Source organism: Tasmannia lanceolata, unplaced genomic scaffold (genome assembly GCF_043159265.1).
Source record: "Tasmannia lanceolata isolate RefF3 unplaced genomic scaffold, GAP_Taslan_0.1 ptg000005l, whole genome shotgun sequence".
Classification (NCBI taxonomy): Eukaryota; Viridiplantae; Streptophyta; class Magnoliopsida; order Canellales; family Winteraceae; genus Tasmannia; species Tasmannia lanceolata.
This window is the reverse complement of record NW_027518682.1, coordinates 6,605,821-6,630,714: the sequence shown is the minus strand read 5'-3', so window position 1 is coordinate 6,630,714 and position 24,894 is coordinate 6,605,821. Positions and strand designations below refer to the sequence as shown.

The 24,894-nt window shown below is 38.1% G+C and overlaps 3 protein-coding genes and 1 non-coding gene across 8 annotated transcripts; 3 read left to right on the top strand and 1 right to left on the bottom strand.

The window, feature by feature from the left end:
• The first annotated feature begins 61 nt into the window (after window positions 1–61).
• On the top strand, window positions 62–132 carry TRNAG-CCC (transfer RNA glycine (anticodon CCC)). Its single transcript has one exon. It is a non-coding gene; the product is annotated as a tRNA-Gly (tRNA).
• A 741-nt stretch (window positions 133–873) lies between these two features.
• Window positions 874–13,043, top strand: LOC143877278 (small G protein family protein / RhoGAP family protein). Of its 3 annotated transcripts, none has more exons than XM_077379258.1 (10): window positions 874–1,027; window positions 1,594–1,703; window positions 2,074–2,336; window positions 4,516–4,578; window positions 4,655–4,673; window positions 10,492–10,590; window positions 10,675–10,752; window positions 10,848–11,092; window positions 11,846–12,005; window positions 12,528–13,043. In XM_077379258.1, exons 2-10 carry the CDS (start codon window positions 1,643–1,645, stop codon window positions 12,671–12,673), a joined length of 1,134 nt encoding a protein of 377 aa, XP_077235373.1. In that variant the 5' UTR covers window positions 874–1,027; window positions 1,594–1,642; the 3' UTR covers window positions 12,674–13,043. The 3 variants fall into 3 exon arrangements, with proteins under 3 accessions (XP_077235373.1, XP_077235372.1, XP_077235371.1); XM_077379257.1 differs by lacking the exon at window positions 874–1,027 and adding an exon at window positions 1,050–1,149 and having other exon boundaries at window positions 12,531–13,043; XM_077379256.1 differs by lacking the exon at window positions 874–1,027 and adding an exon at window positions 1,059–1,149.
• Window positions 13,044–13,159: 116 nt separating this feature from the next.
• LOC143877279 (transcription factor DUO1-like) lies at window positions 13,160–15,195 on the bottom strand. The gene is made up of 3 exons (XM_077379259.1): window positions 14,870–15,195; window positions 14,246–14,480; window positions 13,160–13,827 (listed from the first exon to the last, which is right to left on the bottom strand). Exons 1-3 carry the CDS (start codon window positions 15,064–15,066, stop codon window positions 13,321–13,323), a joined length of 939 nt encoding a protein of 312 aa, XP_077235374.1. The 5' UTR covers window positions 15,067–15,195; the 3' UTR covers window positions 13,160–13,320.
• Window positions 15,196–17,094: 1,899 nt separating this feature from the next.
• On the top strand, window positions 17,095–23,890 carry LOC143877277 (N-terminal nucleophile aminohydrolases (Ntn hydrolases) superfamily protein). 3 transcript variants are annotated; one of them, XM_077379252.1, is made up of 7 exons: window positions 17,095–17,291; window positions 17,530–17,701; window positions 18,823–18,887; window positions 19,016–19,435; window positions 19,513–19,571; window positions 21,489–21,593; window positions 23,386–23,890. In XM_077379252.1, the coding sequence occupies exons 1-7, from the start codon at window positions 17,235–17,237 to the stop codon at window positions 23,603–23,605; spliced, it is 1,098 nt and encodes a 365-aa protein (XP_077235367.1). In that variant the 5' UTR covers window positions 17,095–17,234; the 3' UTR covers window positions 23,606–23,890. The 3 variants fall into 3 exon arrangements, with proteins under 3 accessions (XP_077235367.1, XP_077235369.1, XP_077235370.1); XM_077379254.1 differs by lacking the exon at window positions 17,095–17,291 and having other exon boundaries at window positions 17,593–17,701; window positions 18,813–18,887; XM_077379255.1 differs by lacking the exon at window positions 17,095–17,291 and having other exon boundaries at window positions 17,629–17,701; window positions 19,005–19,435.
• The last annotated feature ends 1,004 nt before the right edge of the window (window positions 23,891–24,894 follow it).

The window sequence follows — 24,894 nt, the reverse complement described above, 5'->3', positions numbered from 1 at the left end:
AGAATAATGTGTGTAGTTTTTTTTGAAAATAATAAAACTAAGGAAAATCCCCTAAAACAAAGCGCATCTGGTGTAGTGGTATCATAGTACCCTCCCACGGTACTGACCAGGGTTCGATTCCCTGGATGCGCATCTAGAATGTATTTTTCTTTCTTTTAAATAGATTCCGTGAAATTTTTTGAAATCCTCAATGTGATAAGATTATCATTCCGTGGGCCCACAACGGGAAAATGAGGGGTAAGGTAGGTAAAGACCATTTCCTCGGGCTATTCTTGAATCATGACTGAATCCCCAAGTGACCACACTAAGAGGAGGGTGTCGTTTTGGTTGTTTCTTAATCATCCAAGGGCTTTCTCGTAACTTGACCCAGCACCCAATTCTAATTCCCTATCCGGCGCTGTACAGCACGAGCCGTTATTTTAGTTGACTCCATACAAAGTCCTCTCTTCCACGTGTCAAATACACATGGCACTGTTAGATTGGTTTGAATATTAATAAAAATTGACTAAATAAGGACGCCCTCCTGTCATAGAAGTACAGAACACGCAATGATCTCTCCGAATTCTTGGAATTCCCAGCGTTCGTTTTCAATAGTTTTTCAGCGGGCGCTGATATTCTCCCCCTCCCTTGACGGCTTGCTAACGTTAAACGTCAGGCTTTACCGTATGTCACGTTTCTCACCATTTAACGTCTCTCTCCACACACACAACAGGAACAGTTGGTGAGCCTAACAGAAACGTTGGTGGAATGGTGGGCCCATCTTTGCACAACATAGGCCCCGCTCATACCACACCATAGGATGATCCAAACCGTCCATTTGATGGGCCATAAATGAAAATAGGTTGCGTGCCAAAATTTCATTTCCATAGGCTGATCCTAGCCCTCCGATCTAAATAGAAACTGCATCTTAATTTTCAAACCATAGGTGGGGCCTAAATTGGGCCTTTACCGTATGAACCCTTTTCAGCTCGGTTTGGACTCTCCTTTCTCCATTTTCTGCCTTTGATTTTTTCTCGAAAAAAAAAAGGTAATCTCGAAATCTTCGTTGAAATTAGGGCTCTGATCTTAGGAATTATGTGAAAAATTTCCCCTCTCCTTTTTATTTCATCGATGCAGAATATCGAATCTTGCAAAGTTAGGTTAATCGATGTAGGTTTTGAAATCGGACTGCCGTTTGATCTTTTCCATGAAGCGATCGCTTCAAAATAACGTTTAATTCACGTTTCGGTTTCTTTTCTTTTTTTTTTTCTGGTTTTTATGATTGAATTTTGGTAGTGTGATTCTGCTTACAAATTAGGGCAAGAATATTAATTCTGTGAGAAATCCGTCTTAGGGTTATTCTGTTTACAAATTAGGGCAAGGATATTCTTTAATTATAGATTTTTCCGATTGCAAGATTCAGATGTTTGTAGAAGTGGCTTTTGATTGTATGTTGATTGTCACCAAAGATTGTTTTCTGTATGGAATGGAAGATCATTGATCTTGAATTGTCCGTATTCGAGTTTTGTTCTTTGTATTAATATTATGATAATTCTTATGGGGTTCATTGCTTTCTGATATTTGACTATATATTTTCTTTTTCTGTGGGATTAGGTTTTATTGCTTCTGTTTCAATTTCATCATCTTTGGTGAGATTGTTGCCATGTCTTCCACTGTCTCGCCTCAGTGGCGTGAGAAGGCAACTGGCTTCTTGTCATCTTCAGGTAAGTTATGATTGATTGTTGTCATTGCTGCTACTACTTAGGATAACCAATTGCTACAAAAGCTTAAGCTGTTGGAGTTGGTGTTATTTAATCATTTATACTTCAGCACTCCTCATGTGCGGCCCCTCTTTATGGGGTTGGCCATACACGTGGGCAGATGTGGTCCCTATATTAGGTTGGCCATACATGTGGATTTTTAATATCAAGGAGTTATTGGGTTTTGAACCCAGGACCTGTCGTGAGGCAATGGCTCTCCTACCATGTGAAACAACCAATTACTCCAAAAGCTTAAGCTGTTAGAGTTGGTGTTATTTATTCATTTGTACTTCTACATTTTTTTTCTTCCTAAGTGGGAGATGTTCTAATACAGGGGTCAAGCTTAAGCAGGCTGGTCAATCTGTGGGTGAGGTTGCAAAGGATGCAAGTGTCAATGTTGCTGACGCGGCAGAACGGGTTGGATCATTGGTCAAAACACGATGGGCTCTTATTCAGCAGGCTAGACAGCGGCCAGCATCACGAGATGCTGTGCAAGAACGTATTATGTCTGCTGCTGCTTCAACTAGTACGCTGCTAAAGAAGGGCATTACAGAGACAAAGGACAAGGTTGTTGTTGGAAAGATGAAAGTTGAAGAGGTAATCATTAGCAGAAAATTTAAAATATGTTGATTCTTAAAACAATGAAATCACCAAACAGCTCCATATGTCAACATTTATTGAGGGGAAACATGAGGGAAAATGATTGATGGCAAGAATTCTACGAAATGTTCTTCAATAAGGTTTCTTCATTACTGTCAATAGCATATGCACAGTTCATTGGTGATAGATAAATCTTTTGTAGAGTCTAGTAAACAATTGAGAGGAAGCTGGGTGGATGCTGTCTGAAAATATCGGATGTTGTAATGCATCAATAATAATCTGTGGATGCTGCAATGTTGTAAAGCATCAATAATAATCCAAGGATGCTGCAATGCTTCCAGGCTGTGCCACGAGTATTGTATTTTGCCCTACGAACAAGAGAAAGCTTAATTTGAGATTCTGGCATCACCTGTTGTGCCGGGATTGGAAGTTACTATTATTATTTGACAAGTGGTAGTGTAAAAAATATCACAAGACTAACCTACCGGCACTCTTTTGGTCGTGTGAATGCCTATGCAGGGAAATGAGATATCTCAACTCCTCAGTTACCAAACTATCAGCTAGAACGTGTGTCCTTATAGGAGTGAAGGCCTCCACTTGATCTTCCCTTATGTACCAATCTGCAGTTTTAGGATTGTAGCAATCTAGGCAAATGTTTGGCAGTCCCCAGAACAAAGTTCAAACCTCTTTGCCAAAGAACATTCTCCTTTTACCTACAGATCAAAGGTTTAGTGGGAGCACCTTTCCCTTCCTCACAGCCTCCCTTCTCCATGACCATCCCTGCAGGAAGTGGGTCTGGTTTGTTCCACTTGAGCTTTCTAAATGTAGTCCTTTTTAGTATTAGCTGTCTTGCATTGCTTTCACCACAACATTCAAAGAGGGAGAGGGGCCGCTGGGGGGGGGGTGTGTGTGTGCGCGGTGCGTATAGCATTTTGCTTGTGGCACCTCCTCTGCTTCTCCAGTTCTGCTAGAACTTCTTCCCCCAACAGGTTAGGTAGACACCTTTCTCTGTTCTCCAAACAGGGAAGGACTACTATTTCCCTAAAACTTCTGTTCCCATATTCCTCCATATCACTTAGCTCATTTCTCCGTTCAAAACCAAATCTGCAATACTAATTAGTTCTTAGCCTTCTGTTTGTCGTCCGTGATCAGATGATTTGTATCTTATTGTTACCTTCGAATCGTCATCCAATACTGTCTTACCCATCATATTTTCCTCAAAAACCCCATTGTTAATAAATCCCAAATCTGTGGGTTGTTGGCACTGAGAACTATATCTCTCGGGAGGCATTACTGTTGTGTATTCTGTGATACAAGAATTGACCAGCATCATTATTTCCACTGGGGTGTGTTTCTTCCACCTAAATTTGAAATGGCTAAATGTAAACATCCCGCAGCATACATCTTTATGCTGTCTTTCTGTCTTTATGCTGTCTTTCTGTGTTTGTTTATGCATTCTGGACTTGCATTTTGGGCTCCACTGTTAGATCCCTTTCCCTATCTAGTGTGGCCAAATGTTTAGGAAGATGGAGTCGCACTGCATTGAGTTACTTAAAACAAGAATAGAAATGGATCATAGTGAGGTGTTATTTAGGGCTTTATTTGCAAATGGATAGTGCCAGTTATTCCCAGAACTGGCAGTAGCACTTCAATTATCATCATTCTATGGATTCCATTTTATTATTAGTAGGCTACTAAGGTTATCTGTAAAATGATGAAGAAAAAATATAAAATTATTGAACTGGAAGAAACATTATAGAACCCCTTGCAAGAGTTCCCAAGGAATTTGACTAAAAGTCACATGCCTTTAGATCCCTTGGCTATTGATTCTGATTGGGGTCTGGATCACTCCCATGTTCTTCAGCATTTTTGGTGTCTATGGTTTCAAGAAGATCATTCAAAAAAAAAAGTTTCAAGAAGACTGCACAATGACTGCTGGGAATCTATGAGTTCTAAAATCATTCATATAGTTGCCACGGCAAGTTTAACTGGTTTTGTAAGTCATCAACTTCCAATTTATATGACCTGAAATAAGATAATCTACTGTGGTTATCTGTCAAATGGATACGTTACCTGTATGTTGTTATGGTTTTAATGCATTTCAAATTGACATTGGTAACTTAAGATAGCGGTATTCTTTACTGAATGATTTATTTTGATGATGGCATTCTTGCAGGCAGCCAAGAAGACTGCAAATAAGAGCAAGAGTATTTTGAACAACATTGAGCGTTGGCAGAAGGTACGTATATCAAATTAATTTTCGATGCACTTACATTACATCCTTGCAGTTCCTTACCTTAGTTTGCATTATGCAGGGAGTTGCAAGCAGTGATGGTGAGTTTTCTATTCCCTTGATCATCTTGTAATTTATCATATTGAGGATTCTTGAATGTTATTGTGGAAAATATCACATTGTTTCTGTTGGTTGCCTTTTAGACTTTTGTGGTTGTTTATGAAATGTTTTTATAATTCTCTTTTTAATCTTTTTCCTATCATCTTGTGATAATTTTTTCCTGTAGAAGAAAGGAAGGCTTGGCATGTTTGTTTAAGGGTAGGAAATTACAACTGCATGTTTGTACCTTCAGTTTTATCTTTAACTCGTGGCTGCACCATACTAGTCTATCATTAGTTTATTTTGTGAGGTTCACTTTATGACTGCTTCTTAAAGGAAATAGTATATAATCGTTTTGTGCTTTTACACTCTTGCATTCTATGAAGCCATGGACCCTTGTTCACTGGTTCTCAAGCTTATATTTTTTCAATTTTACTCGTCTATCTTCTGGAGTGCCTGTCTTCATTTTATCTTTGGTATTCTAGCATGAGAATACAAGATTCTGATGTGTTAATAAATCTTGATCATATCATCAAAGAATCCATTTAGGTAGCTCCTGATATTTAGGATGTTTTCTTTTTCTGTTTATTCGGTGTTAAAGACGAATAGACTTTACATCAAATGAATTGCCCATCATGTTATTAAGGCATTGTTGTCAGGCCACACAAGGACTTAGGGGTGTCAGTGGATCTACTTCGGATCAAATCCGCCCATGTCTTATTGACGATCCTTTCAAAACTCTTTTTGATCTGATTGGATTCAGAGTTTCTTTTGATCCTCCTTCCTGTGTCTCAGTGACGATCCATTTCTAATCAGACCTTCCATTGGAGTGTCCTATAGTAGGTACTTCTCAAATGGCTTATTTTTACTAAAATACCCCTGAAATAATACTTAAACTTATATATCAAATTGGAGGGTATTTTCGCAAAATATTATAATAAAATCAGATTAATTTGGTTTGTTGTTTGAATCCAACCGGCAATTTTTTTTTATAAGTAACCGGCAATAATTTTGGATCCTGTGATAGGGATCCGAAATGTGTCAATGTATCCTGAAAATATGTCTAGACTCTAGATCAAGTCTTTCGTGTTCAGATTCTGATTTGAATATGGAATGAAATTTGTTTTTGGTGTTTTCACAAGGTTGGGCATAGATTATCTTCTTTTTCCTTGAAATCTAATTATAACTGAGAGATGTGATCTATAAAATCCAATATCACTATAAAGCCTGAGAAAAAGAAATTGGTTTTTGAGGGGAGCCACTGGAAATGTTTGGTCTGAAATCTAGAAGACTGGATTGGCTGTCCCTCCTTTATAGGCCTTTCTGAGCATCAAATCATCTTGACGGAGAAGTTAACAAAAAAACACGAACCTTCTAAATTCTTGGGCTCACTCATCGAAGTTATTCTCTTTCAGTAGTTGTGTTGAACTTGTTCATATGACTGGTATTTACGATAGACAGGTGTACATCAATTTCCACTACATGAGTTCTTACAGTTTTCTGAAACTGAGAATTATTCTGTGTTGTCTGATACTTCTTTGTTGTTTGGTTGTTGAGATAATTAAGACCCTGATTTGCTTCTTTTCTATAGCTGCTTTTCAAGTGTTTCTAATCTGTACCAAAAATTATTCAAAACAAAGCAAGGTTGAAAATCAGTTTGCGTTTATTTGACATTGAAATTTTTTTTAGGTGTTTGACTTTTTAATTTTCCCCTTGAAGTTAACCTGGTTTTTATCCTTATTAGATTTACATTTCAGGATTAATTTTAATTTTGTAGTCCTAAAACTAATCTCTTGCATGCTGGTTCACCAAACCAATGCAGTCTGCCTTATATTGTGCTATAAATCATCGCAAGCCGCTCTGCTATAAGCATCTAAAATTACTAAGACTTGCCTATCATGGTCCAGCATCAAACTCCTTTGAACCTTAGCCCGTCAAAATCATTAGGTTAGTTACTTTTTCCAAAGAACTGTATAGATATTTAGACAAATACTAGAGATCTATGAAGTAAATATGAGAATACTCCCTATGAAAGTAGAGCAAAAATTATTGTGAAGAAAGTCACTTCCCATTCTTTCCCATATTGCTGCTTGAGGTAACAATGCTGAGATCAATGTTCATGTATATGATGATTGGTAGAAGTAATCTAGGGTTAGAGAAGAGAGGAAGAAGAAGAAGAGTGAAGGTTGGAAAGACTCCACTAGGGAGCTCCTCATGAATATGATGTATATATAGGCCCAAACTAGGGCAACAACATACAATGACTACAATACCCCTAACTAATACAAGTAATGTCTAAACTAACCTAATACATTATTCAACACTCCTCCTCAAGCTGGAGTGTATATACTATGAAGCTCCAGTTTGCTACAAAGAACTACGTCAACAACTAAAAAAGTTCAAGAAGCTCATGCACATCCAGCTTGGTATAACACTCATCCTCAAGCTGGTGTGGTACATACATAATGAAAAACGTAAACAAAAAAACAAGGGCCACCATGAACAGCATTGAGATCAATGTCCATCAAAAGAGTAGCTCCCCTGAAGTAGCACAACAACGAGAGCGATCAAATAGGGCCTCTCCCTGAATGAGATCACGACGAACATATTCGCATATCGAGGGCAATGGAGGCGCCATGGCAAGAACAACTACAATCCAGCAAGCAAAAGGAGCACACCAAAGGTGCGGACAACGAACATTGGAGAAGCAGTACAACGCCAAGTGAAGAGGATAGCAACTAATGGGGAAACCATCAAAGAGAAGGTCGACGGAGAAACTGTTGCCTGGAGAGAAGGGATAGAGAGAAAGAGGATAACCAACCAACAATGGGGAAACCATCATCTGGAGACTAGGTCGAAGGTATTAACATCGTCACCTGAAAAGATAATAAGATAGGAGAGGATAACCAACCAGCGATGGGGAAACCATCGTCTGGTGACAACGTCGACGGCATGAACATCGACGCCTGAAGATAAGAAGAGGAAGATAACCAACCAACGATGGGGACATCATCGCCTGGAGACAAGGTCGACGGCATGAACATCGTCGCCTGAAAAGAGCCGACCAACGATGGGGAAACCAATAGCCCAAAAAGGAGAGGTTGACGGGAAAAGACAGTCACCTGTAAGAGAGCCGACCAACGATGGATATGAAAGTCATCGCCCGGAAAATGAGGAAGAAGATAACATGAAGGGATAAGGCATAAGGCCGAACAACACGAAGAGACATGAGAAACAAGACATGAAAACAAGATAACACGCCCTCAAGAAGACAAAGACAACACTAACAACACTCCCCCTCAAGAAAAGACAACAAAGTGGACAACACTCCTAAGAAAAGACACAAAAAACTACATAAAAACACTCCCTCTCAAGTTGAAGGTCATATACTTTCAACTTGCAACGAAAAGAAGACAAACAAGGCACTATACCGCTTTCGAACATTTGATCAAACACTTGGTGTGCGCCATAGAGAAGAAGAAAAAGGAAAGATGACAAACAAGGCACCACACCTCTCTTAGACATTTTATCAAATACTTGGTGCGCGCCTTGAAGAACTACATAAAAGACATAGAAGGTAATAGAAAAAAAGAGATGATAAGAAGACGACAACAAGACAAGCACAAGAGAACAGCAAGAAACAATACAAGACAACACTCTCCCTCTAGTTGAGGCCAAAGGCCTTCAACTTGAAACAAAAAGAACACTTTCAAGACACAAAACCCCTTTGAGACATTTCATCAAACACTTGGGGTGCACCTTGAAGATGAGATGAGAAAGACAAAGGCCATAGGCCAAAAAAGCTATAGAGAAGAGAAAATAGAGCGAGCTTTGGAGTGGAGGAAAACCCAAAATGGGTTTACACAAGTAATACAACATGATTTTTGTTTTGTTTTGAGATATACGATAGAGGGAAAATGGGTTAAAAACGAAATGGGTTTGACGAAATGAAAGAGAAAGAGTCAGATTTCTAGGGTATAGAAATGGTTTCTTTCTTTTTATTTGGGTATTGTAGCGGGTTACTGTAGCGATTTACTGTAGCCCTTGAAGATGAGATGAGAAAGACAAAGGCCATAGGCCAAAAAAGCTATAGAGAAGAGAAAATAGAGCGAGCTTTGGAGTGGAGGAAAACCCAAAATGGGTTTACACAAGTAATACAACATGATTTTTGTTTTGTTTTGAGATATACGATAGAGGGAAAATGGGTTAAAAACAAAATGGGTTTGACGAAATGAAAGAGAAAGAGTCAGATTTCTAGGGTATAGAAATGGTTTCTTTCTTTTTATTTGGGTATTGTAGCGGGTTACTGTAGCGTTACTGTAGCGTTACTGTAGTGGGTTACTGTAGCAGCTACTGTAGCAGGGAATGGAGAGGTTAGGGGAAACGGAAGAGGGGCAGTGGGAGGAGGAGGAGAAGGAGAAGGGAAGGACACAAGCGCAAGAGAGATTTTCTTCAAAAAAAAAAAGGGTTTTAAAGACAAGGAAAGAGAGACACTACGAGAGAGATATTTGAGGGATTTGAGATTTGAGGGAGAAACTATAGAGATAAAGAGAGGAAAAGGAGATACGAGAGAAAGGGATGATGACATGGAGGGAGATACTCTTCTTCTTTCCTTCTTGAAGGATCAACCCATTGGCTTTGATACCATGTTAGAAGTAATCTAGGGTTAGAGAAGAGAGGAAGAAGAAGAGGAGTGAAGGTTGGAAAGACTCCACTAGGGAGCTCCTCATGAATATGATGTATATATAGGCCCAAACTAGGGCAACAATATACAATGACTACAATACCCCTAACTAATACAAGTAATGTCTAAACTAACCTAATACATTATTCAACAATGATGTTTCCAAACAGGGTGCCTTTTTTAGAGTTTGGACCAAATATGATTTCAGGACACCATGATATAAATTTCATGGTACGAGACAAGACTCTTTTCCAATGAATGTCTTATTTAGTATTGAGTCTTGATTTGAGAGAAAGGTACACTATATTATTTCGAGAATTGAGATGAAAGGTGTAGAAAACCGAGAAATACCTTCGCAAATAGGATCAAACTCGATGTGCAGCAAAACCTCGAGACAAGATGAGAGAAACACAATCACACAGAAAGACTAGAACACAAGATTGCCTACGTACGTCCAGGGGAGAAGAGTTTCACTATTTCGGTTTAGGGTTACAAAACTCTCCTTCTCGGCCAAGAAAATACAAAGAAAACCTCGCAACCCATAACCCTAAATGTGATATGTCATTGCCACTACATCAAGAAAATTACTGAAATACGCTTTAGAGAAATGCGTCACGTGCATTAGTCCGTTGGGTGCTGGATAATGCCAGAATACAAGACATTTGTACAACAAGTATGGTAGTGTTTAAGCAATCAGCATAGTCTGCAAAAGCTTGGAGTCGGGTTGTTTGCAACATTCATTCCTTGTATAGCATGCGATTTTTCTTAATGAAGTCCTAACTGCTTAACTGAGAGCAGCTGCAATTTACTTACAATAATAATTATCCAGCCTCCAAGTTGTCTTGCAAAGCATAGAATAGCTCAACAATGAGGTCAAAGTCTATAAGTAATTGTACATATGGACAGCTGTTCTTCTAACTGTGTATTTCACTTATTCACCTATTTTGCTTCATACAGTCTACCTCTATGGCCATGCCCAACTGAGTTTGGCATTAGTAATAACCTACAATTTAAATCCTCAACTTCATATATTTTCAGAAACTGAATAAGAAGGATTCATTCAGATTTTTCCATTTCTTTCCTCAGTATATTTTTCCATTTCTCTCCTCAGTATATTTTTCCATTTCTCTCCTCAGTATTTGCAGTTCCAATTGAGATAACAGTGCAACGACAACAATCTAGCCGTCCCATTCCTCAGATATTGGTCAGATGTGCAGATTTTCTCATACTATCAGGTGATCCAATATTAAATAAAAATTAAAATGATATTTTGTTTCCTAACTTTTGAAACACTGATTAAAATCCTTATGCATTGCTAGGGTTACATTCTGAGTACCTATTCAAATATGAAGGGGATAAAAAAGCTATTCAGCAGTTGATTTCACTCTACAACCAAGGTAATCAGCTTGTGAAGTTACTTTAATATCATGTTACAGCAGGAATAATTGTGTTTTCTGATTCTAGGGTTCTTTTCATCTGATTTGTTTTGTAGAGTGGAATGCATCACTGCCAGAGGGGGTAAACCCAGTTGACGTGGCAGCTTTAGTGAAGTGTTATATTGCGAGCCTTCCCGAGCCACTGGCCACATTTGAGCTTTATCATGAAATTAGAGATGCTCACTGCAGCATACGTGACATTAAAAACGTTTTGAAGAAGCTCCCAAATGTGAATTACATGACACTTGAATTTGTCACTGCACTGCTTCGCCGTGTGAGCCAGAAGTCCTCCCTTAACAAGGTAGTTAAGTCTTTCCATAGATGTGCCTTTTCATTATCTTTTTAGCATGCATGTACACATGCATACGTGTGTCTGTTAATGTCAAGAGCCTTTTATGGAATGGTTAGAATGATAATACCAAGAGCCTTTTATGGAATCTTACTCAGAACGCACATGACATTAACAAAACTTGGACTGAATTTGGTGAGGCCAACCGTAAATCAATCATATGGTCGACATCTGTGTCGACATCTGTGCATGCATTGTGTTTGCAAATTGTGCTAATCCTTTTTTTGCTTTGTATTATGTTTGCTGATTAGAGGGCGAGCCTTGGCGCAATGGTAAGGTTGCTCCATCATGACCTGGTGGTCACGGGCAAGGTTTTAAATTTCGGCCAAAATCCGAAATTTTGGATTTCGGTGAGGACCGAAATCGAAACGTTCCGAAACTGAAATTTTGAATAAAATATTAATTTTTTAATCCTTTACAGAATTTCAGCTGAAATTTCGGCCCAAAAAAATGATATTTCGTTCGCCTTTACCGAATTTCGGCCAAAATTTCAGGATTTCGGCTAAAATTTCGGTTTCGGTTACCCCCGAAACCAAAATTTAAAACCTTGGTCACGGGTTCGAGCCACAGAAACAGCCTCTCTGCAAAGCAGGGGTAAGGCTGCGTACATCTAGCCCTCCCGAGACCCCGCAATGCTGGGAGCCTTGTGCATTGGGCCGCCCTTTTTTTTATTATTATGTTTGCTGATTGATAATGTATTGGCAGATGGATGCTCGTAGCCTAGCCATGGAACTAGCACCTGCTATTATTTGGCAGAAGGGGTTCCGAAGGTTAGAACATTGGCAGACCTCTTTCAATTATTCATCCCAAGGTCCTTCCAAGACAATGTCTCCGACTTTTCACGATGCATGGGATACTCTTTCAGGTGCATTATTGTTAATTTTATGCTTTTTTTTCTGAGGTTATGAGGAGAGATATTGGTGATGTGGGTCGGGATGCTATGGTCCGGATCTTATTATTATTCAAAATAAATAAATAAATAAATAAATTTGGTCCGGATCTTAGAAGGCCGGTATGTCTATTATGGACATGCGGCACATGTTTGCTGATGTGGAACTCCCATTAATAATGTGCCCTACCACGGATGGTTCGTGATTCAAAACATCATTGATTGGTGAGATCCTAACTGTCCAATGAAAGGCTTACAATTGTCAACCATTGGTATTAATTGCCTTGTTTGGACATGTGGCATTTCACTAATTGGTGAGATTTTTTGATGCATGGACCATCTATAGTGGATCCCATCTATTAGTGTATCTTGCTTGCTCGGTCCTATCTGATAGGGGACCAACCCAGCAATGAAGGGAAGAAAGGTAAATGTAGAAAAAGAACCTTTGCAAATTTAAACTTGTAGAAAATCTAATTTATATCATCTTCTTGTCAACAGAAGAAGATGATGGTGTTGATGCATCTTCCCCCATTCCTTTGGACGATGGCTTACCTACGGACTTTGCAGCAATCGAAGTCATTCAGTGCCTCATCGAGCATCACAATGCCATTTTCACTGATGCAAACGAGACGGTGTGGAGATGATTTCCATTCAAATACTTCTCATACCATGGAGTTTGGTTCTGCTTCTCAATCAAGTTGGGATTTAATGGACCGAGTTATAGCACAGATTCTCTAATTCCAGGGTTCTCATTTCTTGGCTGAACTGCTAAATTTTGACGAGATTGCCCTTATGCAGAAAGGCTGTTTAGAAGATGTTACGAGTTGGTTATGGTTCTATATGAATTGCAGTGCTGATTGTGGACTCCATACTCAGTTGGGTTTGGTAATACAAAACTAAGGTTGAGGGAAGTGTAGATGCTGTAAAGGGTGGATTTTATAGCTTGCATATTTGAGATGAATTTGGCCTATTGGACAATTATAATTTCTAATGAGAAAAGCTTATTTCTGCTAATTTGTCTGCCAAAAATCAGGGTGTTATTGGTCTTTTCCACATGGGCTTTCTCACTACAGCCAATCCATTGTTTGATTTCTATGGGTAAATTCACCAAATAGAGAAGAAAAAAGATATATACAAAAGATCTGAAGATGGATTAAGGCCATTTTGTCAGCATCTAAAGAAAGGTTTATATCACCTAAATAAAAGTCACAATCATCCAGTAAAGAATTTCAAATTACCATAACATGCATGGAATGAAATTACAGGACTTTTGGTACGAATATCTGAAACATCACCGCTCCGACGAGCTCAGGAGAGGCTCGAGGTTGTCAAACATGTCCACCGGAATGTCGTCAAAGAAGCTATCCGGGTTCATGATGATACTGTCTTCTTCCTGTTTGATGCCATGTCGATCTGTGTCCAATTCAAAATACGACAGCCCAATCGGGAATTGTGGGCCGTTGATCAGGAATTGTGGGCTGTTGATGGACTCCAATGTTTCCCGACACGAAAATATGTCCAAAAAGCTTGGATCACAGAATCCGGCGGTGACGTCTTGGCTTTCCGGCAGGGGTGGGAGGTCAAATGGTGGATGTGCATAAGGGAATTGTGGTGGTGGATCTAAACATGGCTTATCAATGATTGAAAGGTTTGTTTCAAAATTAAGTAAGTTTGGGCTTAGTAAATCTGGTAATTGAACCATCTTGATGTCATCTGAATTCCTCATGTAGGAGGAAGGTTTGCTACATTGACCCTTTGAGGACGACCCATGAAAAAACACTGACGTGGGTCTAGGCTCCTGAGAAATAAATAAAGATAAAAAATCAAATCAAACTAGAACAGTTTTTCTTTTCTTTTTTCAGGAACAGAAAATAGAGGAAATAATCTATGGAAATTAAGAGCCTAACCCTTTCCTCCTTTGGAAAAGGAAATTAATGTAAAAGTTAAAAAAAATCAGGATTAATATAAATCATGCTTAAAGAGAAATCTCCATTTTCTTACCTCGAAAGCAGTCATTTCAACAAAAATGGGTAATTTTTTTTTTTTGGAACAGAAAATAGAAATTAAATTACTAATAAACGAAAATAATCTCCAAAATAATCTATGGAAATTAAGGGCCTAAACCTTTCCTCCATTGGAAAAGGAAATTAGTGTAAAGCTTAAAATATCAGGTTTTATATAAATAGTGTTTAAAGAGAAATCTCCATTTTTCTTACCTCGAAAGCAGTCACTTCAGAAAAAATAGGGGATTTTCCATGGTTCTTCTGTGATTTGGGTTGCTGGGATGTTTGCAAAATCCTTGCCAACCTCTTCTGTCTGGTACTCCAGAAATTCTTCACATCATTATCTGTTCTTCCTGGCAAATAAGTCGCAATTCTCGCCCATTTGTTCCCAAATTTTGCCTGCAAATCAATCACTATCCTCTCCTCCTCTGATGAAAATTTGCACCCACTTCTCATTTTTTTAATTCATAAATCAAAACCACTTAATCATCAGCCACCATAATCTTACTAACAGCACAATAATAATTACAATACAATCGCCCTAATTATTAATTAACTGATAAGAGAAAACATCTAAAAAGGAGCAATTCAATTCCATATTAATTAATTGGTTTCTTATAATATAGTTAAATTATTAATATGGAAGAGAATTAGAATTCAATAATCCATATACTACAATGTTGATAGAATTTAGAAAAAAAGAAAATTGCATTGACCCAGTAAAATGCAAATATCAGAAAAACAATTACTCACTAATTTCACTGTTAGTCATTAGAAGAAAAATGGTAATGACTTTAAATTCTCTCTGTAAACTTAAGAAGAAGAAGAAATGCTTACGTCTTTAAGTCAGGTTTAAGCTTATTAACCCATCGGAGACGGCATGATTTTCCAGTTCTTGGCAACATACCCTTGGATCGAATGGAGCTCCAATCTCGCGGCCCATATTTCTTCACATAATCCATCAGTATTTCATCTTCCTCTGCCGTCCATGGCCCTTTTCTCATCACCACACTTTCTTCTCTTTGTCCTTCCATAACCAAAATAAGAAAAACAAAAACAAAAATTCTATTTCTTATCTTTAAAATCAAACCCAATTCTCTTTAATCATACTTTCTATCTCAATCTCACTCCCTTTTCTCACCCATTGAAAAGCTGGAAAAGAAGTCATGGGCAAGTTTTGAATTTGTTTTCTTTCCATTTTCAATATTGTTTGTATAAGGTGACGGTTAAAACGGTTGTTAATGGGCTTTGCCCACTAAGCACCCACTTCCCCCTTTTACTCTCCCATCAATAATGCGTAAAGTTACTATTATACCCCTTATTTTTCAAGGAATTACTTAACCTCCTCAAATTTAAAAAAAAAACAATAATAATGATAATAATTACCAAAATTGCCCCCAAAAAATTACTGAAATTATGGTATAAGATCTGCTGATGTGAAGAGAGAGAGAGAGAGTAAATCCCTCCCTGTAATTCTGTAAATAGGAAAGTACCGTTGGAGGGAAAAGAACCCATCTTTTTTTTAAGGACATGTTTGGCAAGGATGAAATTTTTTCCATGGAATGTTAGTTTATCAAGTTGTTATAGAGGGGTAGGGAGTGTGGGAGGAGAGATTTTACAAGGCGTGAGTGAGAGGCTGAAAAACAGGGAAAAAAATTCCTATGCTCTTCAATGCAAGCATAGATTATGACATTTTTCCCAATCTATTCCGCCCCCGGTTTTGCTTAAGCCGTCCTTATTCTGTTCATTTATTTGAAGCAAACACCATAATGGGCAGAATTAGAGTATGATGCCGATTGGAGCACCTGATTCTTGCAATCCAAATGCACCCTAAATTTGAAGAACCCATTCATCTATTGGACTCAATTTTCGGTGGAACTCTCAAAATGATATGGTTAACGAATCCTAAGTATTCATATGATTCATAGTGGGATCCAATCACTGATAGAAAGGCCTATCCATTTTAGGGAGGTACTTAATGATTTTAACAGAGATTAGGCATTTCACTATAACTTTTCTTTAAATGAATCTAAGATCAAGGTTGTGCCACTTGGAAGAAGAAAAGGATAAGCTAAGTTGCTAATGGCTTTGAGGTGGTGAATTAATGGACTAAAAAGTGGATTAGAAAGTGTGTGAGAAGAGAGAATTAGTGGATTGTGCTAAGAATTCTTGGGCTTAAATAGAGTTGGAGATGGATGTTTAGAGGTAAAGAGGAAAGGATGATGTGTCACCTTAATCTTCACAATGCTACACCTTAGTCCTTATTTAAGGTTTCGAATGAATGTTTAGTAGGGAGCTAGCTTAGGCCCTGTTCGTTTGAGATTATGCCAACCAATTGTAAGTCCAAAACCAATTATTGGACCTAAAATTAAACATAAATTTGAGTCCGATAATTGGTTTTGGACTCACAATCGGTTAGCATAATATTAAACGAACAGGGCCTTATTGTAATACAATGCGGCGTGCCCCTTTATAGCATAGTGGGTCCCACCTTTGATTGATCCAAACCGTTCTTGAGGGCATCACTTTCAACATCTTATGGCCCAAAAATCAAGCCAATCGTGCAATCATAGCATCAAATAATCTTTTTTTTTAAAAAATGGGGCTGTCCCAAGTGAAAAAAATGGGGCGGATATATCATTTTCCCATTTTTAATTATTGAACGTTAATCGTTGTCTGTATCCAGATTCGGCCGTCCATGATCAACAACAAAAAAAGGTACACATTAATCTGAACCGTTGACCTGATATTCTAGGGCTCAAAAAATCACACAATCCTAACATTTAATAATGAATATTTTTTAGGTAAATGATATACTCTCCCCCTTTTTTACTTGAGACAGCCCCGTCGAGTGTAAAAGAGTAGCCATAAGCCCGTAAATACACTAGAGGAACCTACCAAAAAAAACAAAAAGCTAGAGGGGGCTGTCTTCAGTAAAATGTGATTTTGGGGGCCCAACCTATTTGGGCTGTGGCCCATCTAATGGAAGGTTTGGATCATCCTATGGTGCGGGCCTTACCGTACTTTTTAATAATGTGATTAGTTCGATCATCAAAATACAGTAGTGGTGAAATCATTTCTTATTGGATGTTAGTGTTGGATTCTTGGAATGATTTTTGGAACACAGAGAAGATCCTTATCGGTGATTGTTAGCAAACCCAATCTTTAATTTAGTAGCAAAATTAGCCCATTTGCCTCTTCCATGGCCCTCAGAAATCTCCCCATCTCAAGCCTCCTCCTCTTTTTTTCAGTTTCTACAGTAAGATTACTCAAAACACTCTTTTTTTTTGCCTCTGCCTTTCATTCTATTTCAAAGCCTAACTTTGGAATATTACAGTAATATTTTCAGTGTTCTCTTTCGTTTTTTTTTCTCATATGGTTAATTGTTGCATCTGGGTTTCCGTGTTTTCATCCATTTCATTCCATATGCTTCATTTCTGTGCTTGTTTTTTTATACAGCACATGACCCATCTCCCTTTTAATCTGTTCATGGTCAGGTTTTTGGGTATGTGGATCAGAATTCAAGTCAGTACCCTTTGGTTGTAAGCACATGGCCCTTCCTAGAGGCCGTTCGATCTGCCTGGAGGGCAGTGGATGATGGGTTTTCGGCCGTCGATGCCGTCGTGGAGGGTTGCTCTGCTTGTGAGGAGCTGAGGTGTGATGGTACAGGTATAATTTTGAAACCTTGGGTAAATAATTATATGAGAAGATCTTATTTTTATCTGGAGTTTTTTCACCTATTGTTACATTTTTTTATTTTATTTTTATATTTTGGGTTGTTGGTTTCTCTATTTCACTTGTGAAATTGGGTGCTATGATATAAGCTTTGATGCCATTAAAATGGATTCTATTGTATGGTTCTCAGCTTTATAAGAATTTTTGGCTAATTAATTATGTACTTGTTTAACATTGAGTCGAGTTTAGTTTCGTCCATTATTTGCGAGCTTGGACTTGTTATTTTCGTAGAAAAGGACTGAGGTTATCAGCTAAAAGATCATATATAGTCACCATGAGAGGCAAAATCCTTCAAAATGAGAGAAACCATGCTTGTTAAGTTGGATTTATGAAATTTTCTATGTTTTAAGTTTTAAAAATATTCATGATAGTTGTTTTTGCTGCTGAATTGCCAAGTTTACTGTCAATCATATGGATAACTGGAGGCTAAGACTCATGATGTAGCCTGTCTGTGGGCTACAAAGCATCGCCCGTGTTTTATGTTTAGCCAGATCTGTGTGGCTTATAGGTTGTGAAGTTAGCTTTGACAGGTAAAGATGAAATGAGACATGGCCTACCTATTCAGTTTGTACCGATAAAAAAAACTCTGACTTGGTTCGAAAAGTTCTGGCGTAGGCCAAGAAGAGTCAGCTTGAGGTTTACATTGATATGTATAAAATGAAAAGGAGAAATTTGAAATAATTAGGAATGACATAATTATGATTAGGAAAATTCTATTAAATTAGAACAATTTGGAATGCCAAACAATCAACTGCTGCAACTGTAAAAGAGGATTTATGGTAAATTCCCTTCAAACAGTTATTGAGGGTGTACTGAAATAGATTTGGAGTATTATAGTGGTAATCATACATTGAAACATTCTTAAGCTGTGGAGTCATGTTTGTAATTCTTTTGTGTGGACTGCATTTATCTTCATCATGCTTTAATTTGTTGCTGCATATGTAGAATAAGTTGTAAACTTCAACTGCCATGATTTGTCATTTCAGCATTTGAAATATGTTTTTCTTATTCATTTGTACTTCCAATCACACTAATTCCATTCAAGTTATGGACAGTTGGGCCTGGTGGCAGTCCAGACGAGAATGGAGAAACTACAATTGATGCTATGGTCATGGATGGGGTAGTTATTCACCTTTTTACTTCTGCGTCTGTTCTTGAATTTATATCTCTTTGCTATTCACTGTATTTTCTTCCCACATGTAACTGAGGACGATTATTCGACATATTTTTGTCCAAGGACATTGTTAGGCAACAATGGAGGTTGGGGCTGTTGCTGCTATGAGATATGTGAAAGATGGCATTAGAGCCGCAAAATTAGTAATGAAACACACAAAGCACACTTTGCTTGTTGGAGAGAAGGCTTCTGAATTTGCCATTTCCATGGGTCTTCCTGGACCTACAAACCTAAGTTCTCCAGAGTCTATGGAAAAATGGGTTAAATGGAAAGAGAATTCCTGCCGGCATAATTTTTGGAAGAATGTTGTACCTTCAAATGGTTGTGGCCCTTATCATCCAAGGGATGCAGCATCCACTGTAGTTCACAGTACTTGTGGACTCTCCAATGAGGGGGCATGTTCTGAAGGCAATCTGTTGGGAGGTCTCACCCCGAACTCCAATTGTATCAATCGCAACAACCATGACACTATCTCCATGGCTGTAATTGATAAAGTAAGTCATGTTAACTGATATACCTAGAAGGCTAGAAACTCTTACATTCCTTCACAATTTTGTTTTGTTTTGTGTAGATGGGACACATTGCAGTCGGTGCATCAACAAATGGAGCTACTTTTAAAATCCCTGGAAGGTAGTCATTAGATGCCGTCTTTGATTTTTAATGGATATCCCTGTTAAAGTATAGTGGGTGTCCCTTTTTTTTTTTAATGGCAGTATAGTGGGTGTCCTAATCTTTGTTTAACCTAAATATTTATGTGATTATATTTAAGTTCGCTTCTGGCATGGGTTAATGTGACTTTGTACTCCCAGCTCCTCTAGAGGACTTAGCATTAGTTAATTGAATTGCATCACCATGTAGCGATTCATCGTTTCTTTGTATGTCTGCATCAAGATCGCCTCGTCCTTCTGCATATCACATTTCTCTCAATCAGTTTCATCCTTTTTCTGCAAATGAACTTGAGCGTGAGACAGCGACTTTGATATCAATGCTGAATTGCTGATTTGTGATCATCAAAAATTATTTTTGTTGGTCATGTTGCCTTTATCTGTTATATCCCTTAGTCCAGACTGAAAATTATAGCCAATATTGAAGCATAGGTTAATTCAATGAACTCTGATGTGCTTCTGTCCCACAACCCACATTGGTTAAAAATTGTGTTGCACTCCCTCTGTTTTTTTTTTGGGTAGGTAATCTGGGATTGAACCTCTGACCTCGAGGTTGAGGAACAAAGCCTTAACCAAATGAGCTAGAGGATCAACCCCATTGCACTCCCATCTCCTCTCCTCTATATTAAGGTCTTGAGCATGACATTAGGTAACTGAGTCTTCACCATCTGTTATTTGGATCTCTTCATCAAGAATGCATAACCTTCCGCAGTTTATATTTTTCTCAATTGCTTTCTTCCTTTTTCTGCTAATGAGCTTGACCATGAAATAACAAGTTTCATATCAGCGCTGAAATGCTGATTAGTGTCCACCAATGTTTTATTGGTTATGTTGATTTTAGTTTAGCTATTATATCCTTAAATCCGAAGTCAAATTTGTAAACATATTGCACCAAAGATTTATCCAGTTAACTCCAATAGGAAGAAGACAAACTATGTGAATTTGATGAACTGATAATTCTATTCATTGTTAAAATTTAATTCGTTTAGTACATATGAGCTGTTTGCTGTGAGTACATCCAGAATTAACTCTATTTTATTTTATGTTTTCAAAATAAGGTTCAATTTTATGGTAATCATCTTTTGAGAATTCATGATAATGAGTAGGTGTGCGTGTGCGTGTGCGTGTGCGTGTGTGCGTGTGTGTGTGTGTTGGTTGATGACTGATGTACAAACAAAACTACATAATATGCATTTAGTTAGATTATATCCTATTTTTTAGCTTATTTCAGCAGTGTATGTCTATGATGACAGTGGCTTTCCCAGTTCAGGGCCCAAGGGGTAGGCATCTTCCAACACGTGCTGTCATTTCTTTTATGTTAGATGATAATGTCTCCAATCTGGACAATTTTAGTTTCACCAGCCATTCACTGATTATATGTCCCTGCACTTCCTCATTTTTTTTGTTCTTTGATTTTTTTTTATTGTTTTGTTTTCTGTAATATTCCCTTCTATGCAATCAGCATCTATGCATAGCAATGCTGTCAAAATTCTCGCCCAGTTTTCAGCCATTGCATGGCTGTCAAACATATACATTTCGGATTATTGATCTATGGGTTCAGGGTCCTAATTTGGTTCCTTTTGTGGCAGGTTCCGCTCTGTAAACAATGTAATCTCACCATTGGAATCCTGGTTTTAACTGTGAACTGTAAACCTGTAAATCTCAAAGTAATTCAAAACCCTGAATATTTTAACTCGAACCATGGAAAGAGCAACTGACACTTATACAGCTGTTTTAAATATTGATTCCCATGCCAAATTATGAAAAACTTTCAAGGTATCAACTTGGCCCGTGCGCTAAGTTTGGAGGTGCTTTGTCCATTTACGATTCTAAAGTTCAATTCTATGTTTTCAGCCCAACTGAATTAGGCATTTGATTTCAGGGTAGGTGATGGACCCATAGCAGGCTCCTCAGCATACGCAGATGATGAAGTAGGTGCTTGCGGTGCAACTGGAGATGGTGATATCATGATGCGCTTCCTACCGTGGTATTTTTCTTCAATTGATCTTCATTTTACTAGTCCACTGTTACGAACCCAAATTGATTCGCAACGCAATTGATCTTCTGAGAAGGAAGACCAGCCTCTTGACCCACTTTGAGGGAAGGGTCAGACCTCTTTGTGTGCAAAAACCCAATTTCTAGGATAAAATTCTTCATTACCTTGAAAAAGACTACTTACATGTTATTTATTTATAGAAAACCCACTTGACCACTTCCTCTAAAACTCCTACCCAAGCCAATCTAGATAACCTTATTTCTAAGACTGTACCCATACCAAACAACTACAGAGAAAATTCCACAAAACGTAAACTAATTTATTCTACCCTAAGACCCATCTAGCCATCTAGGCACTTAACATCCACTCATGGAGGATTGAAATTGACTGTGTGCTAGCTGATCTCATTTTCATAGTTCAACTGTTCAAGTCTTCTAAGATTCAGCAACATCATTCCTGAACTAGCTTATCTGTTAAGAAAAAAAAAAAAGGAAGTGATTTCTAGGGATCGAATTCGAATCGGATATGGCTATATCCGAATTCGATTACAGTATATTCGAATTTGACAGATATTTCATATCTATTACCGAATTCGTATCCATCGGATATTGTTCGAATTCAGATATTATCCGTATCCGTTTATCCCATAAATTCGAACATTTTATTGCAGCACTTTATCTTTCTTCTCCTTCTTACTCCTCGAATAAATTTTCCAAACCCTAAAACCAGACATCTACCTTCTCTTCACAAAATTAACTCTCAAACCCTAAAAAATATGAGATTCTCTTCTTCCTTTTAAAACAAAGGTAGAGAGAGAGAGAGGCGGTGGGGATGAATGATAGTGTTGGTAGTGGTCTTTGGGTTTTTTCTTTCTTTTTTTATGTATATGATGGAATGGGTTTGGGCTATTTTGAAGATGAAGAGAAATGGGAGTGCTGATTGTGGAAGATGAAGAGAAATGGGAATGGAGATGGGGATTGGGTTAGAGATGTAGGTGACTGGCGGTGATGGAGGTGGTTGTGAGAAGGTGGAGAGGCGCGGCGGTGGATTTTGGTGGGGTTGGAGGCACCAAGGAATGCCGAAGATGGTGTCTCAGCCTCCTCCTTTCTCCTCTCTCTTGCTTCTCCTTGCTTCTCCTTAGAAGTCCCCTCTTTTAATTGCATTTTGGGTTTTTATATAACCCTAAGTTGGAAATTTGATATGAGCCGTTCATTTACCATCAATAACTATGGCCTTTTTGTTCTAGAATTCTCTAGAAACTATGACATCTTCTTTCAATCACCGTCATCCATTTGTCTCTTTCATCCTACAACCCACATTTGTTGCTTCATAAAAAAGCCATGTCAAACTCCAAGAATGCCCTTAAAATGAGAGATTACTTCATTTCCTACCCAAAACACTTTTTGCTTTTGTTTTTTAGTAAAAAGAAAATTCACTTTTCTTTTAGAAACAAAAGATAGTGTGTCATTACTAAAAATAAATATTAATGATATTATTAATAATAAATAAAAAGGATTTACTTCTCATATTCGGATGTTAAACGGATCGGATATACCATTTATCAGATTCGCATCCGCTAAGAGCCGGATATCTCATAAACGGATTCGGATAATATCTACTTGAAACGGATCCGGATAATATTCGCTTTAAACGGATTCGGATGCTGACGGTAATCGAATTTTCGAATATCCACTAGTGATTTCTCATTAAGTCCTTTCTGAATTGCAATATGCTTTAACACCTTATATGATATCTCATGAAGTCCTTAATTTCTGAATTGCAGTTATCAAATTGTAGAGAGCATGAGGTTAGGGATGGAACCCCGGCGTGCTGCTGCTGATGCAATATCGCGAATTGCACGTAAATACCCAAATTTTGTAGGAGCGGTGTTTGCTGTTGATAAGAATGGTGTGCACGCAGGAGCTTGCCATGGATGGACATTTCAGTATTCTGTAAGAAGCTCAAATATGGAGGATGTACAAGTTTTCACTTTGTTTCCTTGAAATTGGTATCTGCACACTGTTGCAGGGAAGCTTACTTGTGATTTCTTGTAATAGAACCTCCAGTGGACCAGTAGCTTTCGATGTAACACTCAGTGCCTTGGCAACGCTGGATTTATTCACTGGGAGACCAACATTATTGCTGTGTTCTTCATGCTTTAAGAGACAGTATCCGATTAAAGACCCAAGAGAATGCATTCAGCTGTGTTCATTGTAAGACATATTGGAGATAGACATTTTCTAAAGAGGAAATGATATGCACAAACCCCTTTCCCTGCATTTCCACCCCATTTTGTTAAGTCTTTTCCTGACTATTTTTCAAAAATTGCAGGGGCATATATATTTTTTTTGGGATTTGCTAGTGTCCCTTGCAGAAGGGCATTTCACGGATGGTCTGTTGCATGTGAGAGCAGCCACACAGGCACACTTTTCAATAGATTTTGTCTTCATTCATGAGGTGGCTGGGCTCACATCAAGAGACCATCCGCGAAATGCCTTCTGCGATGGGCGCTAGCAAATCCCTTTTTTTTATTAACCAATAATGTAACTTAGGTGCCTGTTCAGTAAATCCCAAAATAAAATGGAATGGTCCAATTACAATGCACATCATTGTTTGTTTCCATGCATTTCATTTGACTTACTAAAAAACAATAATAAAAATAAGAAGAGAATTCCTTCATCATGAGACCCCAAACATTTTTGTCCCACAAGGCCATGTTTGTGAGCCATGAAAGTTGTTTTTCCCCATGGAATATTGATTTATCAAGTGGTGGGAGAGAGGCAAGGAGAGTGGGAGGCATAGACAGTTTAGAGGGCATGAGTGGGGAGAGGATGAGAGAAGTCACTGAAAAATAGGAAAAGGAAAAAGTCTATTCAAAGTAGGGATTTATTTTTCCTTATTTTTCTGTCACTTCGAATCATCTCCTCACTCATGCTTTCTTAATTCTCTCCCTCCCCTACTCCCCTTACTCCTCTTTCACCACTCAGTAAGCTAATTCCATGAAAATAAGATTCATAGGTGCCAAACATGGCCTAAACGCTTTACTTGCTGAGCATGTGCAGCTGACACCTAGCTTCTTCACAAATGGACATGAATTTCACCAGTTTGAGTTCAGTGGCAAACAGGTGATTTTACCTGGTTTTTTCCTGTCTTAGTAAAAATATAATTATAGAAATGCCACTACATTTTACCAAGATGTCCTCATATTAAAACCTAAAAAAAGTTCTACTTTCTCCTTCTCTGTAGGATTTCTCCTATGGAAAATAGGAGGAAAAACCCAATTTCAATTTGT